General features: G+C 35.2%; 2 protein-coding genes across 2 annotated transcripts in view; one reads left to right on the forward strand and one right to left on the reverse strand.

Moving 5' to 3' along the window:
* The window catches only part of LOC142348129 (GPN-loop GTPase 1-like), a 393,281-nt gene that overhangs the window by 303,805 nt on the left and 63,347 nt on the right, over positions 1 to 26,129 (forward strand). The gene's annotated exons all lie outside the window — the stretch shown is intronic.
* LOC142348126 (uncharacterized) lies at positions 9,747 to 11,824 on the reverse strand. Its single transcript, XM_075399309.1, has one exon. It carries the CDS (start codon positions 11,707 to 11,709, stop codon positions 9,937 to 9,939), a length of 1,773 nt encoding a protein of 590 aa, XP_075255424.1. The 5' UTR covers positions 11,710 to 11,824; the 3' UTR covers positions 9,747 to 9,936.

Genomic DNA, 26,129 nt, shown 5'->3' on the forward strand with positions numbered 1-26,129 from the left:
GAATGACATATTAATTGATGGACGTCCTTTGATTAGTACAGGTCTTATTATAAAAATATATTGTCTGGTATTTAATCAGGCCAAAGGAAACAATAATATTAATTTTTTATCAAGGATCAATCAATTAACAAATGTTTCCAGCTTTTCCTGCTTTCATTGAGAAAACTGGTAAGTTTTAAACGTAATTCGTTAAATCATCATTTGACGAAAAGTTCTACAGCAAATAAACACCAACTAGCTTAGAACAAGAAGTCAATGCGGATTTTAAAAAAGTAATCATGAAAATAAGGAAAACAGAAAAATTTTACTTTCATGGTCGTTTTTGCTGGAGAAAAATCGGTTGAGCTTGCACTTGAGTCTCATACTCTTAATTATTAAATTCATTTAAAATATATAAGATACTAAATAATGACAATATCAAAAACGCGTTTCCATTTAATTGGAACAAAGCATCGCCAATGTAAAAGCGCACTTCAATTGCCTGGATTTGTAACACGAATACAAGAAACTTAATTTAGCTCCCAATACGTCTCGTCATTGCTTTTTCAATATATCAAGTGGTGAATTTACTGATTTTTGTAGTTTTCTAACAGGACATTACGAACTTATATTTTAGAGACCTGACACTTTTATACCGGCTGCATTACAAAAAGCAAGGAACTATATGCAAATGGGACTCAAAAAACACACATTGTTTTTTAAATCACGTATTAATTGTTTGTCGTGGCTCAAACTGGTCAATTAAAGCTGGTTTATCAGTGTCTTGATGAAATTGACGAAGACAATCTTCGTATAAACCTACCTAAATGCCATCTTGCAAAAGTAGAGATTGAATGGTTAGGATATAAATTAGTGGAACTTGAAACAAAAGTAGAACTTGATATAAATTAGTGGAACGTGAAACATTTGAAACAAAAACTTCGTCAATTCTAACTCTATCTGCAACTAAAAATTTTAGACAAATAAGAATTTTTCTTGGCTCAGCACATAATTTTATAAAATTTATACCAAATCTTGCACAAATGTGTCATTGTCTCTGTTATTTTGCCTAAAAAATCGACAAAGTACCTGGATTGAAAATCATGAATCACACTTTTAACACAATAAATTGATATGCAACACAAAACTCTCGCAACAGTACAACTTCTTCTAAACAAGAATTATAAACGCGTTTCTAACGGTCTGGTTTAGAAGCTTCCTGGTCTGGTTTACGGGCTGCTTTAGAGCAACCGTCACCCAATGTTCGGAAGAGAATGTTCAATGCTATCAAACTAAACTATTCAAGGTTGCTTTTTGCCCATAATCGTCGCACCGCTCAATTCCTAGATAACAACTCCAAAAACGCATCACTTTTCTACAGATTTTCAAAAGACAAAGTCAGATAATCACTTCTATCTAAGTCTACCTTGCAAAGCAATCAAAATAAGCTAAAATTCCACTCAATACCAAAATCAAATCTAAATGTGACCAGAACATCCACATATGAGGGCCCTTTGAGTCTTCGAGAACAATTTAAACACATTTTTCACCAACTCATTTCCGGCGGTTCAGACTTCTGAAGATGCAGTCCTAAAAAAGGCCCGAGACTGTGTCATTCAAACCAAAAAACAGACATGAAAGAATGTTAATTGCGGGATCTACAGGTTCAATCTGGATGCGTCTGCAAAAAAGTGTAATCATTCCAAAGTTAATACAGCAAGCATTTTTGGAATCTGTGCATTTGACCCTTCCAATAGCGGGCGCTGATTTCGCTTGGTCAGTACGCTTTTTGGCCGTATATGCACCACAAAAACCTAACGAAGGCGGCTCATTGCAGACTGCAGACTCTGCAATGATATAGGTAAGCGCTTGAAGTGAGGAGAAATTGATCAATTTGTCAAAAAAGTGTAAAAATATGAAAAAATTTGCGCTTGCATACAACCACTGAGTGAAAGGAGTAGTTTAAAAAATGCAAACGTTTAGACGACAATTAGATTGCTTTAAATTAGCATCTCAAACACGTTTACTTTTATCAATTCAGTTCACTCACTAGTTTTTCTATGGTTTTTTGGACATATGACCCTTGAAAAATTTTAGGTTCTAATTAATATATCTAAATATGGTGTTCCGTTTGCTTGTAGTTCATAATTGACACAGGAAACATAAATACTTGGCCTCAACTCCTTATATTCATCTGCAATTGTACAACCATTGCCTTATTTCGAAATTGGAATTTGTCTTCTTGGATATCAATATAGTGCTAATGTTATATGTTGAATTTATCGCAAAAATATTAACTACTTAACAACTAAAACAAAAGACAAAAAATACCCAATCCTTCGTGAACAGACAAAAATAGATCCGACACAACCAACATTATACTAGGTACTTAGCATAAACAAAAATTGTAAAACTTTAACCAAAAAAAATGTTGACCTTACAACATATAGATAAAACTAGTTATATAAATGAGGAGGACATGTGTTGGATTTGTATTTAGGTCATAGTTTTGAATTCAGAAGTTATTACAATTAAGGATAGTTTAGAATGTGCTAAAATTGAATCGCATATACTGACTTTAATTTTCAGAAAGGAAATAAGCTAAAACTGAAGAAAGTGAATTTGCGTATCTTTTCCGTTTCTGCCACCCCCGTACGTAATGCACGCCCCATCAATAACTAAAATCCACTCACTAAGCTGGGGGGCACAAACGGAAAAGATCCGAATTTGATGATACTTTCCTTAAACTTAAAGCATTCTAATGTAAAACAACAGAGAACATATTGAAAATGGGGATCTTTTCAACAATTGCCCCCCCCCCCTTTTTGCAAAAGGGGTGGCTATTCTTGAATAGATTTTAAGCAAGCTATTTATTAACCAATCAGAGACGACTAATAACTTTCCACGCATGCCCATACTATGTTATATTGAATAGAATAAAATACACGGTGCTATGGCAACTAGCCGAACCGGAATACAAAGAGAAAAGAATTTCCGACTGGCGGGTCGATGGGTGCGCTTCGCGCGCGTCGCGGCTTCGCCGCAATAACCGACCCGCGAATTCCGGATAACATCCCACAGCGCATGAGAAGCATGGCCCTGAACAGCAGTCAGCAATTGCGCTTAAAATATTATTCGGCTATCTAAACTGTAGGCCAAGTAATATTGTGGTAAAGTATAGCACAGAAGGGGTGGCGATTCTCTACTAGGTACCAGGGGGGGGGGGGGGGGGGGGGGGGGGGGCAATTGTTGAAAAGATCCGAAAATGGAAATATTCACTTGGATGAAAATACTGTTTTTAAATATGCTGTTCTGTTCAATAACGTAATTGCTATACATAAAATTTAGTAGGTGAGTTAAGGTTTGTTTCGAGATACTCAATTATTTTGGGTTTGTGATTTTTTTTGCCCCAGTATGTTATATTCCCTCCAATTACAAAGCAAGTGTCATTATATGGTAAAACATTGTAAAACTATTACGTTTGGCACGTACGCCTAGGGGTGCAATTAATATACACGCACTGAACTGGGGATACAAACAGAAATGATCCAAGAAAATATTACTTTATAAATGCTTTTTTTCTGCTGATGCTGATGCTTATAGTATATTTATTAATATCAAAAATCAAAATCCTATAGGTAGAACCATAGAAAATGGAATAGATAAAAACGTATGGTATATTAAGCAATACAGCTAGTTTAAAAAATTGGAATTTTAGAGTAATTAGAAAGTATCACATTACGATTAACGTTATTTGTATGATCAACCAATTAGTCTATACTATGATATTGTATTTCACAGGCAAATCAGTTTTTTAAAAAGAACTTTTGTGCTTCCAATTCATAAAAATTTAACGTTTTAGTTTTGTTTTATTATGTTTATGGGACCTGTTCCGTTTGTGCCCCCCCCCCCCCCACCTTAGTAGGTGCATATTATTTGCATCACCCCATGTTATTTGCACCCCCCGACGCACGTGCCATATATTTACACAATGATTTACTGTGTAATTACACGTGCTCTGTAACCAAGGGATGCATAACGTACTGGGGTGTACAAATTGAAAAGATCCTATTTGCGTTTTCTCATTCAATAAAGTTTGGATCTTTTCCGTTTTCACCCCCCCCCCAAGTACTTGAAGCCCCCTATTACAGAGCACTTGAAATTACATTGTAATTCAATATAAAAAAAGAACGAGCGTCTGGGGGGTGTAAATAATATGCACCAACTAAGCTGGGGCGGGGCGCAAACGGAAAGTATCCTAAAGTTTTAACGTGTTTAATATTAATGAATAGATATTATTTCAAGATAATTATTGTTCCGACCCCACTTGTGGGGGGGGGGGGGAGGAACTATATACTCAACTGGGTTTTTTTTTTGTTCCGTGAATTTTGGCCGACCGATATATTCATCGAAGAGAAATGTGCGTGGTATCATTAAAAAGCTCGTCCAGCGTAGAATTCGAAATTAAAAAGATTTTTTTGAATTTTGTTTTTTTTCGAGGAGTTATCGAGGTTTAAAGTTTCATGTGAACACTGGATATTTGGTTCACTTCTGTTCACTTTTACCGTAATTTTCGTTCGAATTAAAGTTTTTTTCTACAAAAAATTTAGTTCAAAACTAGATTTCACGCCAAAAAGCAAATCAATTTTAGGTTTTTAATAGACAAAAGGAGATAATAAAGACTAGTTCTAGTCTTAGAGGGAAGTTTAATATATAAAAAAATCGAATTAGGTTTGGGAGCTCTTTTTTTTTAGAAAATGTTGCAATTTTTTTTGTTTTTTCAAGTCACCTAGAGACTACTAGACACTTTTAATATCGCAGTTCCGTTAATGACAAACCTCTTTTACAATCAAATGAAGCCCAATGAACAAAAAATTTTTCACAAAAGGGATCGTTCATGTTTTTTTGGATTCGGATCTCAAATTTCGTAATTTCAAATGAAATTTTGATTTATTTTTTGAGGTTTTACTAAAGTTTTATAATCCTATGGCATAAACTATTTGACTAATTTTTGACTAAAGGTGTAATAGATTTGCTAATGAGCAATAAGTGAACCTATCTAGTGCTGTGAGTGGACAGCTAATGGCTGTTAAGACTTTGAAAAAAAATATATTCGAAATTTTTTTAAAATTAGTAAACCATAAACTTATTTTTGTGAACTGTAAGTTCGTCTCAGTGAAATCTTATCACGTCATCCTAATATTGATGGCTACATCTTTCTTTAGTGAAGGCGTCCAAAGGATCATAGATAAAACTTTCTGAGCAAAAAAAATGGTTTAAATGGCTTCAACACTTTCTTCTCCCATTTTTCTAAAGAAATTTTGGTTTTTGCCTGTATTTGTTATTTTTTTTCATAGTCATAAGACATATTGTGATGTCTTAATGATAACCTAGGCATGATAAACATCTTTGTTATCACATCGTGGCATAGCTGAGCGTATTCATTGAATTCCTATGAAAGCTTTTGAGATTAATGGCTGTTAAGACTTTAAAAATATTTTTTTTTTGATTTTTTTTGAACATAAATCAATCTTAAGCTTATTTTCGTGGATTGTAAGTCAGTCTCGGTAATGACAGAACCCATTTCTTTCTGCATCAACAACAATTCATCTAGTTAGCGATTTTGTCTTCTAACTATTGGTTTTTTCTTCGGTGCACGGGTTTTCATAATTTTTATAATTTTTGGATTTTTTTTATTAATTTTGGTTCCTTTTGAAATCGTATTACAAAATCGTATCCTAATATTGATAGCTCCCATTGGCTTAGTGAAGACGTTCAATGGATCATTGAAAAAATTTTCAGAGAAAAAAGCTTATGGTTTAAATAGCTTCGACACTTTCTTCTCTCAATTTTCTACCGATTTTTTGGATTTTTGCCTGTTTTTGTTGTTGTTTTCATAGTCAATGACTTCTTGTAATGTCTTATTGATCAATTTTGAATGACAAACATCCTTGTCGTCACATCATCTAGGCATAATTTAACGTATTAAATGCCTTCCGTTGAAAACTGTAGAATTTTATGACTTTGATACTATGGGTTTTCTCAAAAATTTCGTGGTTTTGATGTATTTTTCTTTGCCATACGACTTATTGTGATGAGTTATTGATGTCACATGATTGCTATTTCATCAAGGCAGAAATGAGTGTGTGTTTTATTAACTGCGTTGAAAATAATTGAATTTAATGTCTTTGATACTAGGGCTTTTCTCAAAAATTTCGTGGTTTTAATATCTTTATTTTTATTTGTTGTTTTTCAAGTCATTTTGTAACAAAAGAAACAATCACTTTGCTGTTGGAAAATTAATTGAAAATAGAAGAGTTTATACTGAAAAGTTCATTCTCTAATGGCTTTGAAACTTTTCTCGCTTAATTTTTGTGAGTTTGCTGTTTTTGCTTTTTTATTTTTAGGTAGCCGTAAAATTCTGATCGGTCTCATAAACCTTTAATGTTGCCTGTCCTGTTGCCCATAAACCTGTAATGAGTGATGTTACCCGAACCAGTCAGTTTAAAGCCAATAGTCTTAAAAATTATGATATTATACATCTTCCAAGATTTTTCAAACTTTTCAGTTTTTTTGTTCTTTTCGTCAACTTATTCTTGTCATTGAGAAGTCCACTCCAATTCCTTGAATTTCAAAAAACAACTTGTCTACTAATATTATGTCGTAACTGATGTTTTGTTTGGTGGACATTATGCGTTTTCATAAAAAAAATTGTGAGTGGTGTATTTGTGTTTCTTTTTTCTCTTCTTTTAGCTTATTCAGGTAATAACAGATCCCAATGATCTTCAAATGTGGCCCAAATGAACGAACTTCTTTTCTCTTTTAGTATAATTTTAGCTGAATGAGTATAAATGTAAACTGAGATAAAAATAAATAAAATTCGGATAATAGCTGATGATTTTAATGGCTTCAATAATTTATGTTATTGTTTTTATTTTTTGAGATTTTCTGCGTCTTTGTGTAAATTGTTCGTTTTTTTGAGATTTTCTGCGTATTTAGTTTATTCCTATGGTTTAGTTTCAGCAAATACAGGTCCCTTTAGTTTCATATTGACTTTTTAGTAAATTTATCAAGAATTGTTTTGTTAAAAAGCTAAAGATTTTTTTAGACTTTTGAAATTATTTGGTTTAAGAAATGTTGATTGATCTTTGACTTTAACCTCATTTTTTTCTCTATGTCAACTTTTTACCTAATCTCATTATGAAAAACATGCATCTGCTGTATAGTTCGCAAATACTAAATTTGTGGAGTTAAGGTTTTATCTGATTGCATTTTGACGTTGTTACTAGGTGCTTTTAAAATTATATATTGGGTTTCTGCCTTGAAAATTTTGTTTTTGCATATTTTGTTGCTTGCTGTTTTTTCTCGTAGTCTTTTTATTGGTAGATCTCGTGAGCGCTGTAATGAGAAATGGCATTATGTAATTCAATTAGTATTTACGTTTTGTAACGTGTTTTTTAAAGTCAAACATCTATTTTTGTTATCTCTTCATTTGGTTGACAATTAAGTCAAAAATGTAGATGAGCTCGGGTCGGAACATCATGTGCGAACGCACATTAACGAGCCGCCTTGTTTAGTTAAAGTATTACTAATGGACCCGTTAAACTCAATATGAAACTATCATAACCGAGCATAGGATTATTTTGTTCTTTTAAGTATATTGTTATTGAATAAGGAAAGGAGGGGGTTAATTAGATCTTATGATTTCGGAACGGTTTTGATTAATAATGTTATTCAGTTTTGTTTTGTTTCGCTTCGTTTTTTTGCTACAGTTTTTTGGAAGTCAGCTACTTCCGTCCAGTTTGATGGTTGATTGTTATAATGCCGGGCTTTTGTTAACGAGAAGTCACAGTGACCTTGACACACACACACACACACACACACACACACACACACACACACACACATATATATATATATATAAAGATGTCCTTGTATTAACGATGGGTAATTTGTAACCGGCTCAATGAACAAAGCGATTAAAGGCTTTGGATATAAGGGCATTTGGAAAATTGTCACGTATTCATTTGAAATACCAAATTATCAAAATTATCAACCCCCTAAACAGTTGGGACCGAGTGCTTTTAATGTGGTCATTCCACATTATATCCCCCCCCCCCGCATTATGGTCAGATTACCTGGAGCCCCTAATATGGTAAATATACCATATTGAGCGCTATAACGTTCATAGCAAGCTACATAGGAAACTTCAAGGGTGCAGATTCAGGAAGCGTTTTGAAAAATAATTTTGAGTTTTTCCCTTCATAGCCACCCCCCCCCCCCCCCCCACACACACACACACACACACACACACAAATTTACACTGCCTCCGACTCTAAATAATTACGGCATTTTAGCTCGGGTCGAGGTTTTTGGGTGTATTGTCGTAAGAAATGCGGTGATTGCTGTGAATGCGGTGAAAAATAATTCACCGCTTTTCACCGCATTTCTTACAAAATTTTGCCGCATAGACTATTATGGCAAATTAATGTAAGAAATGCAGTGAATGCGGTGAAAAAAATAATTAACCACTAGTCGACCCCAGGCCTAGATGTCAATGCTAAAAACGCAAAATGCAAAATTGCCGCTGTAAGTATTGAACTTATGTAAAATCTACGCTTCAGCGCCAATCCTGCATAACTTTGTGTTGAAATTAGGGTAGATCTAACCTAATTTTGCATTGAATTTAGCATAGATCTTTCATAATTTAGTGTTAAAATTACCGCAGATATTACAATCTTGCGCTGAATTTAGCGCAGATCTCACATAATTTTACATTAATCTTACATAATTCTGCGTTAAACTTAGCCATAATTTTGGGGTCTTTCCCATTATAGCCCCCCATGAAATTATAGCCACCCCGTTATGGTATAATTACCATGTTTGGGGGGGGGGCTATAGGTTATGTGACCACTAAACTGGGGGGGGGGGGGGGGCTATAATGGGAAAGACCCCAAATTTGTGTTCCGAAGCTTATATCTTACCTAGTTTTGCATTGAATTTATCGCAGATCTTACATAATTAAGTGTTAAAATTACCGTATATATTGCATACTTTCGTGCTGAATTTAGCACAGATCTCACATAATTTTGCATTAATCATACATTTGCGTTAATTTTATTGCTGATCTTACCTATTTTTGTGTTCCAGAGCTTAGATTTTACATTATTTGGCGTTACGTAATTTTACATAATTTTACAGAATTTTACAGAATCCTAGATCTTACTTAATTCAAAGATGGAAAGGAATAGAAATTTTTTTAAAATAATTGGTATGAACGGGCTAAATAACTACTTCAAATGCAACTAAAATTATTGTGTAGATTACCTAGTTTGTGTTGCTAAATTGCCTAAATATTTTTCCACTTTTTTCTCGGTAGCGGTGAAAATTTTTCACCACTTAATGCAATGAATTATTCTTTTTCACCGCGTTCTCTCTAGCGATCGGTGAAAAAAATGCATCGCATCAAGCGGTGCGGTGAAAAAAATTCACCACCATGGAGAACGCGAAGAAAAAAAAAATTTACCGTGAGTCACCACAAACAGATGGAAATACGCGGTGAAAATTATTTTTTTCACCGCATTTCACCGCATTTCTTAAGAAAAGTCACCTCCAAACCTCGACCCGGGAGGGACTGTATGCTATATGACCAGTAAGTTTGTGGGGTCTATGAAAAAGAGCGCATACAATTGGTAGTGGGTGTAAAAATAACCCACGACCTATGCGGCTTGAGGCGGCGGGGTGCGCGTTTAGGACAAAACGTTGAGTCGTTCGCAAAATTTCCGTACTATTGAGTTTAAATTGTATCAAATTTGAATGCACAGTTTTATTCAACTTTTGCACCAAAACTTGGTATCTTTTTAACACAGTATACTATCAATATGCTGTCAAACTATTTCCAGGAAATACTGAGCAGTTCAAAGGTCAAAGTTCATGGAAAGCGTTGCTCACTGTAAATTACTTCTTGCTTTCACTTTCTTCGCTGTCTTTCTTCTCTTCATCGTAATATTCATCTTCCTTCTTTTCCTCATCATCGCCATCTTTTTCCTCATCTCCCTCTTCCTTTTCCTCGTCTTCCTTTTCCTCTTCTTCCTTTTCCTCCCCTTCTTCCGCATCTTCACCCTCTTCATCGCCGTCCGCTTTTGCCTCGTCTTCGTCTTTCGGGTAATCGCCTTCTTCACCCTCGCCTTCAGCTTCTGCATCTTCCTCGGCCTCCTCGCCCTCACCTTCACCCTCAACTGCGGAAGCTCCCGCTGCTGTTGCTCCGGCCGCGGTAGCCCCGGCTGCGGTACCACCGGCATATTCCGTTCCCTCAGCGCCTTCTTCACCTTCAGCGCCACTCTCTTTCGGCTCGACATCCTCGCCATCCTCGCCTTTAGTAGCAGACGCTCCAGCAGCTGTAGCTCCGGCTGCGGTAGCCCCGGCTGCGGTACCACCGGCATATTCCGTTCCCTCAGCACCTTCTTCACCTTCAGCGCCACTCTCTTTCGGCTCGACATCCTCGCCATCCTCGCCCTTAGTAGCGGACGCTCCAGCAGCTGTAGCTCCGGCTGCGGTAGCCCCGGCTGCAGTACCACCAGCATATTCCGTTCCCTCAGCCCCTTCTTCACCTTCAGCACCACTCTCTTTCGGCTCGACATCCTCGCCATCCTCGCCTTTAGCAGCAGACGCTCCAGCAGCTGTAGCTCCAGCAGCAGTTGCACCGGCTGCCGTGGCACCAGCGTATGCCGATCCCTCGGCACCATCTGCTCCTTCAACTCCACTTTCCTTTGGCTCAACATCCTCACCTTCGGCTCCGCTTTCCTTGGGCTCTTGGGGTTCTCCCGGCTGTGATTGTCCAGGTGGCGGCACTCCAGACGCTCCCGGCTCAACTCCTGACGCTCCGGGTTCTCCTGCTGGTGTTTCGGCAGCTGCTGATTTCTTCTCAGTCTTCTTTCGTCGAGGGTGCTTGCAACGTGTAACCCCTCGGTTGTTACTATCGAATATCTTTTCACGATGGTTGCTCTGGATGGCTTCACCATTAGCGTTTTTGAATTCTCGGAACGAATTGAACATGGTTTGTGAGAACTCGCCTGGTTTTTCAAAGACGACATATGTCACATCTTCAGTGCAGGGAGGGTGGCATAGGGATCCCTTGTACGTGAAGTAGTCAGACTCTGCGAAGCAAGCGTTCATGATTCTGAAGAAGTCCATGTTGCCAATCTCGGCTGTTGCCTGGTACTCGGGTACCTGGTCAAGTTTCTCCTGAATTGCCATCATTGACGTCTTTCCTCCGTCAGTTTTCATTTTCATGTTGAGGCAGAGAATTGCAGTCGGATCTTGGTCTTCCTCTGGCTCCCCTTGAAGACTGAACTGGTAGTGAATTTCGCCCTCAAACTTTGCACCATCGTAGGAATGCTCGCTACCCTCGCCTGGTCCGGAGCCCCAGTGAAAAATGAAGTGATCGAATTTGTACTCCCCCTTAAATGGCCCCCCAAACAGAACTGGGACATCTGCATCATTAGTGATTGACATTTTGGCATGGTTGCCAGTGTTTTCAAGCTGCCAGGTTGTTTTCTTCTGGTTTTTCAGTTTCAATAAGGGGTATTCTTGCACTTCTGCTGATATTTTGGGTATGTCAATGGGCGATTGGCGCTCGGCCGTTTCAAAATCCATTCCTGTGAGCTCCCCCCATTGGTCTTGGTTGGCATGGGAGTATTCAACTGCTTTGTTTTCCTGTTCCTGAGACATGTTGTCAATATTTGTTATGTGCTTAGTTTCAAGCTGAGCTTCTTAAATGATACGCAACACGACCACTTTTCTTCAAGCGGGAACTGACCAAAATGATTTCACGTGTGACTTTCTTGAGGCTCTTGACAATTTTGACGAATGTTAATGTGATCATGACTTTCGCCGAAAGTCACTCATTGTCAAAACACCCGATTAAAGATATGATTCATAAGCACAAAATGGACATGCGATGATAGAAAAGCTATTCTCAAAAAAATTTATGGTCTTTCCCATTATAGCCTTCCCCACCAAAGAAACATTGTCTCCCGCTGATTATGGTATATTTATTTACAGCACTGGGGGACTATACGTTTTTTGCCCACAAAAATATGCTGGCGATGATGGGAAATAGTTGAGCTTAAATTACAACTGAAAACTGCCTCCAATAAAAGATTTTCATTAATTTAAAAAACGCCCTAAAATAGAATCCAAGCAATTGAATAGAAAGCTGCCGGAACTAGCCATAAAATCGCGGGAATAATCACATCAAAACAACAGACCGACATCGGGATATTTTTTTACTGTACGCCCCCCTTCGCCCGAGCTCTGTAGATGCATATAACTTGCGACCTCAATAGCACAAGCTATTTTTTTACATATTGAATTACAATATAACGTGCTTGGTAATAGGGATTGACAAAGTATTCATTTCCCCAGTGAACTAGTTTTCTTCATATCTGATCAAACTGATGACGTGAGTATTTTTGCCTGTTCGTTTGTTGCAAAAAACGTACGATTATCAATTAAAAATCGAAATTTCTAAACACTATTTTGACAGTGTAAAAAACAGAACCGGCTACTAAAGTTTTTTTCCTGATTCCTGTTAAAGGAATCTGGGCAGGAGCAACCAATAGTGCATTGGCCAGTACTGAATTCCAACAAGCATATCTCAAATGCAAGCCTATTGTGCTAACCATTACACTGACTGACCTTAAGCTCTCGAAATTCGGCATCTGTTATCACTATTTCTGAGTTTTTTCCTGTTCTACAAGGCTTCATTTCTCTAGTCAGGTATACGTTGAACAAGTAGAGCTTCTCGTCAAGCTATCTTAAGCTAATCTTATGTACTATTTTCTTTAAGTTGTTCTGCCAGCCTTCCAACACTGTCACTAAAACTGCAAATCCCAATTTCACAGTTTATAGATATCTCGTCCCGTTTTTGCAGATAAGCTCAGGGAATAGCCTGTTGGTACAGAAACTTCCTCAGACAAAATATATGAAAAATGGAATCTTTTCCGTTTTTGCGCCCCCAGTTTAGTGGGCGCATATTATTTACACACCCAGACGCATGTGCCTTAATTTTTACATAATGATATACTACGTAATGACAACAGCTCTGTAACTGAAGGGCGCAAAACGTACTGGAGAAGGGGGGGCACAAACAGAAAGGATCCGAAAAATGAATTATTCATGACTCGAAGCATGAAAATTTAATTTTTACACTAAAACTTGAAGTTTTACAGGAGAGATCTGCTTATTAGATCAAGAAGGTGATTTGTATTTGTAACACGAAAATTTTAAAAATTGCCATTTTATTGCCCATTATCAATGAAAAAACAAAGCTAGGAATCTAATAATAGCACCTTAGTTTTCAATGGAAGTCAAAAGTCTGACCTAAAATGGTAAGTTATTGGGAATTCCGAAAACAAGATAGGAGGTATCCTGACCACATAAGCACTTAAAGTGGAGATGGGAGGGTTCAACGGGTAGACTAGAGCTATTCAAAAATTTCTAAAACAAAATGCTTGAACAGGATACTGATCTTCTCGGGTAAAATTAGCTTAGTTGATTTTAAAAACAATTTACAATGAATCAACAACGTGGTAAGCTTCCCATTTTTCTCAAGTTTGAGCTTTGATCTCTGCTTATGATGTCCCCACTCAGAATGGAGCTGATTGCGTAGTGTCTGCTCTACATGAAACTGTTAAAATTAATTCTACTTTTGAGACGGGCAAAGAATTCGTAAAGATGACCGCTGGGATTGTGTCAGTTGGAATAGAAGATATACAAATTGTCTGAACTTCACTCTTGCCCGGAATAAAGTAAAATATCGTTTGGATGTGATGCCACTCTTTTAATTGGGTTTTCTTTGTGCTGAACACAACTCTGCTATTGCTATTGGGTGCATCTGTTGAGTGTCAAAATAGTCCAGGAGGCTTGTTAGGTACAATGCCTCCTGCACCTCCACAGCCAACTATTCTGTTTTTGATGAAAACAGTGGAGCTCTGGCCTGCTTTTTGACAACAGTGGTAAAAAAGTGAGCCAACCTCCCGGGGGGAGGGGGGGTGAGGCCCCCATGTATTACGATAGGATATAGCGGCCTTTCACGAGTGAGAGTCTTCTCACATGTATTAAGATAGGGTATAGGTTAATTGCATGTATTAAGATAGGGTATAGGTTCTAGGCATGTATTAAGATATGTATTGTGTGTGTATTGAGATAGGGTAATTTTTTGTTTATGTATTAAGATAGTTTTTGTGCATTTATTATCATAGGGTATATTTTTGTGAATGTTTTAAGATAGCTTTTTTGCATATATTATGTTAGGGTATATTTCCGTACATGTATTAAGATAGGGTATAGGTTTTAAGCATGTTTTAGGATATTAACGGCGTAAGTAGTTTAGTTGGTGCAAAAGTCGGGGGTAGGTTGGGAGACGCTTCTGATTGGCTGAAGTTTTGTGGGGTTAATTAAAAATTTTAAAGTGTAATTATAAAGTGTTTACTTGAGAACAATAGGTTATTTAATTGGAAGGGGTAATTAATTACCCTAATTATCTGAGGGGTAATAATGTGACATGTGGAGTTTTTGGTTACAAACTTTAGGTCATAATAAAATGTGAAATTAATTGGCGTGGGTTTTCACTTAACCTAATTATCTGAGGGGTAATTATGTGATATCTTGAAATTTGTTTATTAAGCTTTCGGTCCTTTGCAAAGATTGTTCCCCTAATTGTTTGACTAATTTGTGTACCAATTGTATTTTGCGCCCTCATTAATTGGAAAAAGTTAAATGACAGAAAAAAATGAAATAAAATGGAATAAAATTACAGACACACCATAAATGCAATAGTGAACAATAAAGAACTGTGATATAGTAAAACGATTTATTCTATGTATTAAGTGATGCTGCATGAATACCGTTAGACTGAACAATGCGCATAGCGCATATGGTTGAAATAGGACAGTCCCATCATTTACTGCTCACGCGTAGCAACACAGTGGTTTATTGTTCTGAATTTTGTTTATTGTTCTCTATTTGAAGTTAGAGTGATATTTTCATGTATTACTCGTCGATATTTTTCCATTGGTCCGTCTCCGTTCTCTCCTAGTGTTCTTTTGTTGAGACCTTTACTGAACTTCCATTTGTCAGACTGTGCATCGTAGCAACAATAAGTTTTGCCACAAAGATAAATCATTTCCTTACATCTGTGCTCTTCCTTGAAAAGGCCTGGTTCCCGTTTATCATGATACTTATGTTAGAACAACACCTTCTGGGGTAAAAACCTGGATTAGCATCTGTTTGGAAAGATTCATTACAGATCTGCTGTCTCAATGCTTCCCATTCTTGTTTTTTAGCAGGTCGATTACAATCATACAAACACTCTTGAGCTAGGGCTAAATAGAGAGAATATATATCCATCTCTAAGTCCTCGAATTTATCCACATCGCAAAACCTGTGACACACGTTATAGTAGAGCTCCAACATACGTAGCTTAGCGTACTGAAGTATGAAGAACCCAACTATTATAGGTTCGCGGTGTTCAATCTTTGATTTTGCTATCATAAATTTCGCAAAGCTCTTTTGTTGTTCAACCGTTTAAACATATTTCCTTTGATTGCTTTGTATGTCTTCTCATTGCTCAAATATTTGGTCTCTTTATCGTTGTTTCTGTCCATAATTTGATAATCGTAAGAGCTATTAACCAATAAATTCAAATTCTCAGCAATAACGCTGGAATCAAGATTTTCATCTCCACTTCTTCTAGCGTCTACCACTGACTGTACAAAGGTGTTGAAACATTTTTTTGACCTTTACTGTACAAATTTATAAAATCTTGAACATTTCACACCGAGACTGGTGTAGAAAATTAGTAGGGGAGTAATAACTGTTCAATTTTCCGGATTGAAACTTGAAATTAGCATTCGCTGAGGCTGCTTCAGTAAGTTGTTTTCAACAGCGCAATCTCTCATATAATCCCCATTATTAGCCCGACTAACGTTGAAATTTTTATTAATAGGAGGGAAGTTCGAAAACTTCAAGCCTGCGGAAACTTCCAAATCACATTGTATGTATCCAAAAATTGCTCCATTTTTTTTAGCTAGAAGACACTCTTGCTTCAAAGGTAGTTTGAAAAGAAAATTCTCATTCACGTGATTTCTGTCAACTTTTTCTTCTCTAACACTTTCTCTCCATATACTCTCCCAAATTAAAACAATCCAATATCCTTTATTTTTTAATTAAACTCTTTTCAGCTTAACATGTTCTTTTTTTCTAAAGCCTTTGTGTGTTTTTTCTTCCAAGAGACTTGATTTAGCTTCCTGATAAAGATAAAAATAAAAATAACAACCCATGGATTCAAACGCCGTTTTACAATGTGTGCAAAATCCGTGTACGCTAAAAAAATCAATCTTCTTCTGTTTTCTGGTTGTGTAGCAGCTCTCAATTTTACATTCGGGACGTTGTGATTGAAGATGTGACGTAACCATGTTCTCAAATGTTCGAGATTTGTTTGTACAAGACCTGATTTTTTGAGATTCTGTATCAAATTACCATCGAGTGTAAAGTCCAGTTTTTGTTATTTAAATCCTTGTCAGCTTCAACAAATGGTAAAAAAAATTGGTTTGCTGACCTGTGAAGACAGATATTAGCCAAGTTCAGAAGTGTACATCCATATTTTGACGTATCGATAACCTTGTTGTGATAAAGCTCCATCACTTCCTTCGCACGGCCTCCAGTGTTGGATCTAAATCCTTGTTGTTGTACCACTTGACAAAATCTTTGAATGTAGCCACTTGTTCTTGCTCTCAAACCACTTTCAGGTAACTGTAATTGTCAATTCGAGATGGAGGAACATTTTTCAGCCTCAACTTATTAATGACTCTTGTTGAGAAAATACACTGTTAACCAACTTAGTGAAATCGATGAATTCATTCTCCAGTGGATTACAATTTCTCAGTTTGCGAAATAATCAGTTGTAAGGATGGAGAAAATTTGCATTGAGCTTGTCGGGAGAGTCAAACCACTCAGAGGGTAAGAATCCTTTAGTCTCACTTGTTTTGTATGCTTTAGGGAAAGAATCAAGTGAGGTAGCTCCATCGAGAAAGTTGAGGGTATCGAGAAATTGTATATCACCAAACATTAAAGAAACAAGGTGATTTCTTTTTTAAAAACAGCAGGTTGAATGCCGAGCTCATGAATAAGATAGAGTAGGAAATAGAACTTAATGAGATTTAAATTATACTTTCTACTACTGAATCCCAACAAAGGTAAATTATTCCCATAACGCTCAAAGTGTTGCTGTAAGTTGAGAAGCTGTTTTTTGGAGAAATTGCGTAGACATGTAAGCTTCTTCATTTTCTAAGGAACGCTCATCTTCACATTCAAATGCTGAAGCGTTTTGATCTTTTTTTATTCAAAGTTTTGAACATTGCGTTCACTCGTCGTGCTACGATTATCCTTTTAGTAGATGAAAACTTTGTCTGCATTTCAGTTTTACTTTAGTTTGCTAAGTCTTCACTAGCTTCAACAAAAAATATAGTGAAAGCTTTTGGATCCTTATTGCATAGGGAGACCGATCATCAATTAAATTGGAGGAAATAGAGACAGAAATTGGTTCAAGCTCTTCAATCCAAGTGATTGTGTTTGTATTTTTAATTGCTGGGAGGGTACACATATCGATTCAAAATCAAAAACAGCCAGAACTTTGAACAATTTTTGATCATCGTTGTAAAAAACTCCATATCCGCCAAGTTTATCATACAGTTCGCGCAACTTATACCCAAACTTTGGGTAAACATGCTGTATTCTATTTTTACACTTTTTAACATGGCGGTTGAAATCTCCTGCTTTCTGAATAAATGTATCACAACTGGGGCAACGGAATTGTTTAAAGAATGTGCTAGTATCATCCACATAGCGTATGTGGTTGTTGTAACGTAATAAATTAATATTTTTCTCATACATCTCAATACTTCTCCCCGGAAGTTCACCAACAAAATCTCCATCTACAATGTCAATATTGTAAATAAATATGTTGTGGTTTATTGCACTTTCAACAAATACGCGATGATCGTTCGATAACCCTCTGAAATTGATTGCGTCATGTCCAGATTCTTAGAGGAATGCACAAAACAGTTTTTTTGCATTGATCTTAAGCTCCAATGATCCATATAAGTGAACAGCTATAGCTCGGAATAAGCAAAGATAATCTTTTTCAGTCTTGCCGTAGCCATTCGACACACGACAGTTCACATCTGATTGTCTGGGTAACTGTTCAGGAAGAACAGTATCGATACAAACCATTGGAATGTTTTTTAGGAGAGAAAAGAATAATGTTACATTGGTAGTCAGAGCAAATCGCCATTTTCTAGTCTCTCGCTCCTGAGCTTACGTCTCCACTAAATCCATCATTTCAATCTTGTCCTGATGAGAAACTAAGTCTCTTTTGGAACAGAGTAGATGAGGTTTTTCGAAAAAAGTGTTCTTCTCGTGAGCTTAGAAGTATCAATACTAGTCCGTGTCCACAATTGGTAATATAAATCCTGAAGCCAAGCTGACTTTGGCTGCACAGTTGAGTTTTTGGAATGATTCTTTCAATTTTTTATTAATTTTACGAGGATAGAGCTTGAACAGCTTGAAGTTGAACACTTGATGTTTCCCATTTTCCATCTCAGCATTGTCAAAAAAGTGCTGACAAGCACAAAAATCTTGTTGCAGCTGCTCGTTGTCCTTTTCCAGTTCCTCCGATTCTGGAATTTCTATAAACTTTTCATTCGATTTCGTTCCAATTATTGTTGGAATTCCATGCCTTCTCCTCTTGAATTGTTGAAGAGAATAGAAACTCGGGAAACCCTCCAAGCATACAGTTAACATAGTACGTAGCTTTGTATCCTTAAGAGCGTGATGCTTGGCAATGTGGTAGTTCAAATCCTCTTTTTTGTAGTGAAATATGGGCATTTTGGACAAAATAAAGTCCCATTATTGCATGATTTTTTGTGTATAGACATATTACGCTTAGCAACCATTTTTTCGCATTTTGTGCATTTAACTGGGAGATTCCACTCGAGAACAGGCATTGCTTTGGTTAAAGATGAAAGAAGTTCGGGTAATGTGACGAGCAAATAATTGTGAAAATAACAAAAAAGAAATTATTTTTATACAATTAGGGAACGCATCTATGACTCATCTTTCCATATATGCAAATTTGTCATTTCCAGTTTAGAAAGATTGTTGTCATAATCAATCACTCTAGAAACTAATGTTAAACCAATCAGATTCTTCCATTTACGAATACCTTAATTATTCATGAACATTCACTTTAAATGTGTAATTTCAATCCTTGGCGTAAACTCAAAAATCTCAAATCATTCTTATATGTCTTTTTAATAATCTTTGTTACCTTTTATATAAGTTTTCTTATTTCATCCAGATATAATATCAAAACAGACTAAAAACGTATTCAAAAAAATTGCTCCAATTTTTTTTCCAAACTCTGCGATTCAAATATGTTTCTATCCTAATGTGACAAAATTCGGTGCTTGCAAACAAATCTAGTTGTATTGAAAAATGAATCTAGCATTTGAGTGTGATTTTACAACAACGTTATAGACTTCGAGAAATTAACCTTATTGTCATTGAACCTCTCAACCAATCAAACTCCCGCGTTAAAGAAACTATTCTGAAGATTAACGATTTTAATTTGTGTAAATGTTTCCTAATTTTTACTTTCCTCTACATAAACAGAGTATTGCGTGAAATTTTGCTCATTTGTGGAAACTGTTGATGAAAAATCATTTACAGTCGTTAGAAAAATTATACAAGAGGAAAGAAGGAATTGCCGGTGCTTACCAAGTTGAAGAGATTGATGTTCAATCCTACTTTTTCTTGGACAATTTCTTGGACATTTGCGTTCAGAATAACAGAACAATACGGTTTAATAAAATATTTGAATATGCAAGAACTTCTGTTAAAAATCCAAATATGATGATTATATAACCAAACAATCATTTGACTGATTGCCAGAGCTACATATTAACAAGTACAAAATTTTAATTAATATTGAACTCCGCTCCCAATATTTTAGAGCAATACAGAAATCTAGCACAAGCAAACTGTATTCCAATTCTTGATCCCATAGCAGTCACTTCGTCTGCACGTTGTTTTTCATTATCATGCAGGTTACAATTCTGAAGGGGCAAATTTCAATTTTGAATTCTGCTTCCAATATATATATATATATATATATATATATATATATATATATATATATATATACATTATATATATATATATATATATATATATAAAATTTCTCTTCCAAATATGGAACACTTTCCGAGATTGACTTAAAATTCAACGAATTAACGAATTAAACAAATTTATCAGAGCTTGACGTTTTTGGTAAATTATCTCAATTCGTTCCCACTCATCTATCTAATTTAAGTAAACAAGTAGTCATGTGTTACATGGTTTAGTCAAAAGACACATTTGGTTTGGTTTCTATTCATGCATTGAAGTTCTTGTTTCGTTTACGAGCAAGAATTTTATAACAAATTCTTCCATGTCTGTTTACATTACAAACCTTGCATTTCGTGTTTTGATTACTAACGTCACTTTTTCTACAAAATGTTTTTTTTCTTTGGGTAATTTGTTTTGATTGAACGGAATCTACTATAAATATCAGCGACATAGTTAGGCATTGTTTTGCTCTTTAATTTCCTCAAATTTAATTTCACCTCTGTTTCTCATCGTGATGCTAACTATTCATCAAAACATTATCCTGCAATTGAGTTCCAACATTCACTTTCTTCTTATCTAGAGAGCTTACTTCAGTTCTAATTTTGATCTGTTTCTAACTTAGATATATTTTGTCCACCTAAAGTGAAAATTGTTTTTTTCTAACTTCCTCTCTTCTTGACAGTTTTCAACAGGTTCATTTACAATCTGCTTTTATTTCTGAAAATCCTCTTCTATCGATTCATCTGAATAAAATGGAGTTGACTGTGCAAAGCAACAGTCTTGTGAACTCAGCTTCTTTCACTGAGGAGACTGCTCGGATAAGTATTAGAGACTTGTCAAAAGGATTTTATGAATCTGTAATTACGTTACCCATCACCGTGTGGCACATTAGTGAACACCAGTGACACCTATCATCAGGGTCAGGTTCCAATTACTTAGAATCAACTTAGAACTCACGCGAAGTTGCAGTTTTTAGTGGAGACCACTATCCTCACGCTGCTGGAACAGATTTTCCGCCCAACTACGTCGCTGGCAACATTCAATACACTTTCCCCAGGGGAAGAAGGACAAATTCCCAAGTTCTCTAGCCCGGATGCAAATCAAGTTTTGAGTTCGGTGGAAGAGTCAAGGAATTTGCTTTAAACTCTGTCAAGCGTCGATGAGAGCGAGCTAAGTATTGATACTAGCACATGGACAGATTAACGGAAATTTGATCCGGCACAGTATTATGGTTCTACTGATATGTTGACTATTCCATCAATGACAACACCTTCCATAGAGGAAGGAACAGCCCACTATCAAATTTTGCTGAATGATGAAAAATCAACAACTCCAATCAGCGTTCAAACTACTGATCCTCCAGCAATATTTGAACGTTCTAGAACTTTTAGGAATTGGATTCAAAATTTGGCTGTATGTTGAGTGAACTCTATTTGAATAGATTTGAATTTGTGCAATTTTCAAGCTTCATGTCTTCTCAATATTTACAGAAAACTTGTAGGTCTATTTATACAGTTTCCTGAGATGCATTTATACATTCGTTATAACATAATTTTTCTTATAAGAGCTTTCCTTTCTAAACCAGTTCATCAGAATATCAACAAAAAAATTTTGATTTTTAAAAAACTTTGTTACAAAATTTGACGTTTAACAAAAGAGCAAAATCAAAACTCAAAATTTAACAAAAAAACTTGGTCAAAATTTGATATTCAGGAAAAAAATTGCGCAGAAAATTGATTTCTAGGAAAAAAAACTTGAATGAAAACTCGATTTTTAAATTGTTATAGTACAGGAAAAGTTGTCAATTTGAAAATTAAAAAATCTCGTCAATTTTCAGGTTCAATTATACAGTAAACAGGTGAAAATCAGGAAAAAAATTAAACTTTGTGGCATCCAATTGGAATCTGATTTTTGATAATTAAACAAAAAAATTGAATGAAAATTCGACATTTAACAAAAATTTTGTTGAGAAAACTCAATTTTTATTAAAATAAATTGTTGCAAAACCGAATATTTAACAAAATTTTTTGTGAGAAAACTCGGTTTTTGAAAGAATAATTTGTTACAAATTTCGACTTGTAACAGATTAGAGGTACCATTTAAACATTAGAAAAAGATGGTACAACATGAGAAATTGAAGTTTTTTGATTTGTTAACCAAAACATAAAACTGATACTATGTAAATAACTGTGATGCAATTACAATTTTATATCTTTCTAATTTCAAGATATAACAGAGAGTAGTTATCAATTAAGCCATGACCGTCTAGCAAATCGTCAACAATTTTTTTCAATTCATTCTCATATTTTGAGTTTTGAAGAGACTGAACTCTGTCCAGAAATAAAGATCCCATCGTTTGTGTGCTTGCATTTCTTTGTTAACTTCGCAGTAGATGTCTCTTGAATTTCCTTCTACTCAATCTTTTATTGAACACACTAGGTAACTTCTCAATAAGTTTGTTCTCATAATTGTGTTGTACTGCTCGGTCTAACTGAGTAAAGACAAATCCTTGTTGTTCCAAAATATTGCCAAAGAATTGATGTCTATATAAGGTACATAAACAATCGATCAACTGATATAAGTAGGAGAGAACTTCCAGATTTTGAAGCAAGTTTTCGGTGGAAGAAGAAGTAAGAATAAGGTAATTTCGAAAAATTTTCAGGGGACAGAATTTGTTGTGTGAAGCAACAACATATTGACTTGTAGGAATATCTGCTATATAGTCTTCGACAGATAGAGATATAAACAACGCCTCTTCACACAGTTTTTTCTAAAATTGTGGTAACACCTGCACAATAATGCTGCCATTCTGTAAAATTGTTTAGTATGTTCACATAAAGAAATCAATTTCTTAAGAACACAAATTCCAAATAACGAAATTAAGATTTTTATCATAAATGAACCCCAAATTGAAATAAGGAAGTCAACTTTTTTATTATAAACAAATTCAATTCCCAGATAAGGAAACCAATGAATTTGTCATGTTCAATTTAAAATCTCATTTGAACTATGAAACAACTCATGAAACAGCGGATTAGGAAAAATTGATGTTTTTATTGTTCAAAATATTTTTTTTCACTAATTCTCACTAATGCAACACCGACGTGCTAAACACAAAAACTCTTTCTTTTTGTTTAATGATTTAAAAAATTTCTTTATTAAAAAATTCTGTTTAGAATTCCTTTTACGGAAAAAATTATTAATAGACGCATTTTTTCCTTCCTTTCTAGGAAATTTTATGAAAATGAGGATGTCCCTAGCATAAAAAGAAATTTTGTTTAGTGGAGGTTCTTAAAATTTTAAGCAAATCATTTAACCAACTTTTCGCAGCTTACTCAATTTACGTAAATGTCTCTCTCCAAAGTATCTATTTTTCACCCGAGCGCTCAATCAATGTTTTAACATCACGACCCAAATTGGGTACTGATTCAATCGCATTTTGTTTAGACTTTGGTTCTCATCTAAACAGTTTTGGGAGAATAACTGTGTCTCAAATGTTTAAAAATGGACAAAATTACTCTGAACCATCTTTTCAAGTCCTTAAAAAAGATATATGTCGAACATTTGAAAAGTAGCAAGAAAAATCTAGTAGATCATCTACCAACATTTATTTCCCATAGAGGAAATAACAAATAGACTTGCCTTAATTTTGACAAAACAACTAAGAGTTAATGATTATCGTTACTCTGGTAAACATGTTCAATTGTTACGGAAGCACACTTTCAATGTTTCCTACGAACAAAAAATATATTAACTGTTTTTTTGCAACTTGTAAAATTTGGGACCAAAATATCGATTTGGACGAAATTGATCAAAAATTTCCTCATTGAGGAACAATTGGATATGGAGACTCTGTTTTGGATTTCATAACTAGATCAATATTTTTCGTCTACCTGCAATTTTACATAATTCTGCTGTAAAAACAACAACAGACAAAGGACCAGTTTGTTGTTACATGCTGCCCTAATTCCCAAGCTCCTGTCTTCTAGGTCATATAGCTGGATTATTATTTTGTCTCTACATCAAAGTTTGTGATCCTAATATTTTAAAAATTCTAGATTGTTATTCATTTGTCAATTATCTCAGCTAAAAAAAGATGACTCTCGTTGTGTTTGATATTGAGTGCTTGGAGGCAACAGTTGTTAAGGAGCTGGGAATTTTCAAGGACCGAATTATGTTGTGATATACTTTCCTCCCACCGAATGACTACAAAACAACATTTCAAGCAAAGTGGAAGACAAAGAATTTACATGGAATCAACTGGAAAATTGGAAAAATTGAATACTTAGACCTTCCAACCATAATTTGTGAACATTGTTTTCCTACAACCGATCACTTTGCAAAAAGATTGGAAAAATGTCAATATCCTATCCATTTACCTGTGTAAAGATGTGCAATATTTGGACAATTTTGGATGTCCAAAAGCCTCTAAGTTGATTTCCAACAAAGATACTATCTGGTATTATAAGTCTTCGGTGGAAGAAGAAGTAAGAATAAGGTAATTTCGACAAATTTTCAGGGGACAGAATTTGTTGTGTGAAGCAACAACATATTGACTTGTAGGAATATCTGCTATATAGTCTTCGACAGATAGAGATATAAACAACGCCTCTTCACATAGTTTTTTCTAAAATTGTGGTAACACCTGCACAATAATGCTGCCATTCTGTAAAATTATTTAGTATGTTCAAATAAAGAAATCAATTTCTTAAGAACACAAATTCCAAATAATGAAATTAAGATTTTTATCATAAATGAACCCAAAATTGAAATAAGGAAGTCAACTTATTTATTATAAACAAATTCAATTCCCAAATAAGGAAACCAATGAATTTGTCATGTTCAATTTAAAATCTCATTTGAACTATGAAACAACTCATGAAACAGCGGATTAGGAAAAATTGACGTTTTAATTGTTCAAAATATTTTTTTCACTAATTCTCACTAATGCAACACCGACGTGCTAAACACAAAAACTCTTTTTGTTTAATGATTTAAAAAATTTCTTTATTAAAAATTTCTGTTTAGAATTCCTTTCCCGGAAAAAAATTTGAAGAGACGTATTTTTCCCTTCCTTTCTAGGAAATTTTTTGAAAATGCTGATGTCCCTAGCATAAAAAAAATTTTGTTTTGTAGAGGGTCTCGAAATTTTAAGCAAATCATTTAATCAATTTTCGCAGCTTACTCAATTTACGTAAATGTCTCTCTCCAAAGTATCTATTTTTCACTCGAGCTTTCAATGCATGTTTTAAGATCACGACCCAAATTGGGTACTGATTCCATCGCATTTTGTTTAGACTTTGGTTCTCATCTAAACAGATTTGGGAGGTGTCCCAAATATTTAAAAATGGACAAAATTACTCTGAACAAACTTTTCAAGTCTTTAAAAAAGATATATGTGGAACAATTGAAAAGTAGCAAGAACTGAGAATTGCGATTACGATTTGAAGAAATTTTGACTCCCTAAGAACGATCTGCTGAATTGCAACTGGCAAAAGCGAGAAAATCAAGCTCAATTTGAAAAGAACCCTAAAACAGAGGATTTGCTGCAACAATGTCACAAAGCAAGAGAGGTCAGAATTGGAAAATTCTGAAGACTCTACGTTGTCTTTATACAATACGTTTAGCACAATCCAGCTTCAGTTTTTTTCCAGATCCGACTTTTTTGTCGCAAAGAGAGCTGTGAGTTCGAGCAAGTAACTAACGTCAGCTATAAAATGGAAGAGTTAAAGGTACTGATTCAAAATCTTAAATAGTTCTCCAATATTGAACAATGTACATTTCAATAAGGACTGCTGCTCAATATTATAAAGTATTTTTTAAATATTGGAAGCGGAATATTAGGTGACTATATGTAATTGTATTTTCAGTAAACTTTTTTTTCATTTGAAACTTTCCTCCTCCTAGATTGAGGGGGATAT

This window comes from Convolutriloba macropyga, chromosome 10, assembly GCF_964194025.1.
Source record: "Convolutriloba macropyga chromosome 10, txConMacr16.3, whole genome shotgun sequence".
Classification (NCBI taxonomy): Eukaryota; Metazoa; Xenacoelomorpha; order Acoela; family Convolutidae; genus Convolutriloba; species Convolutriloba macropyga.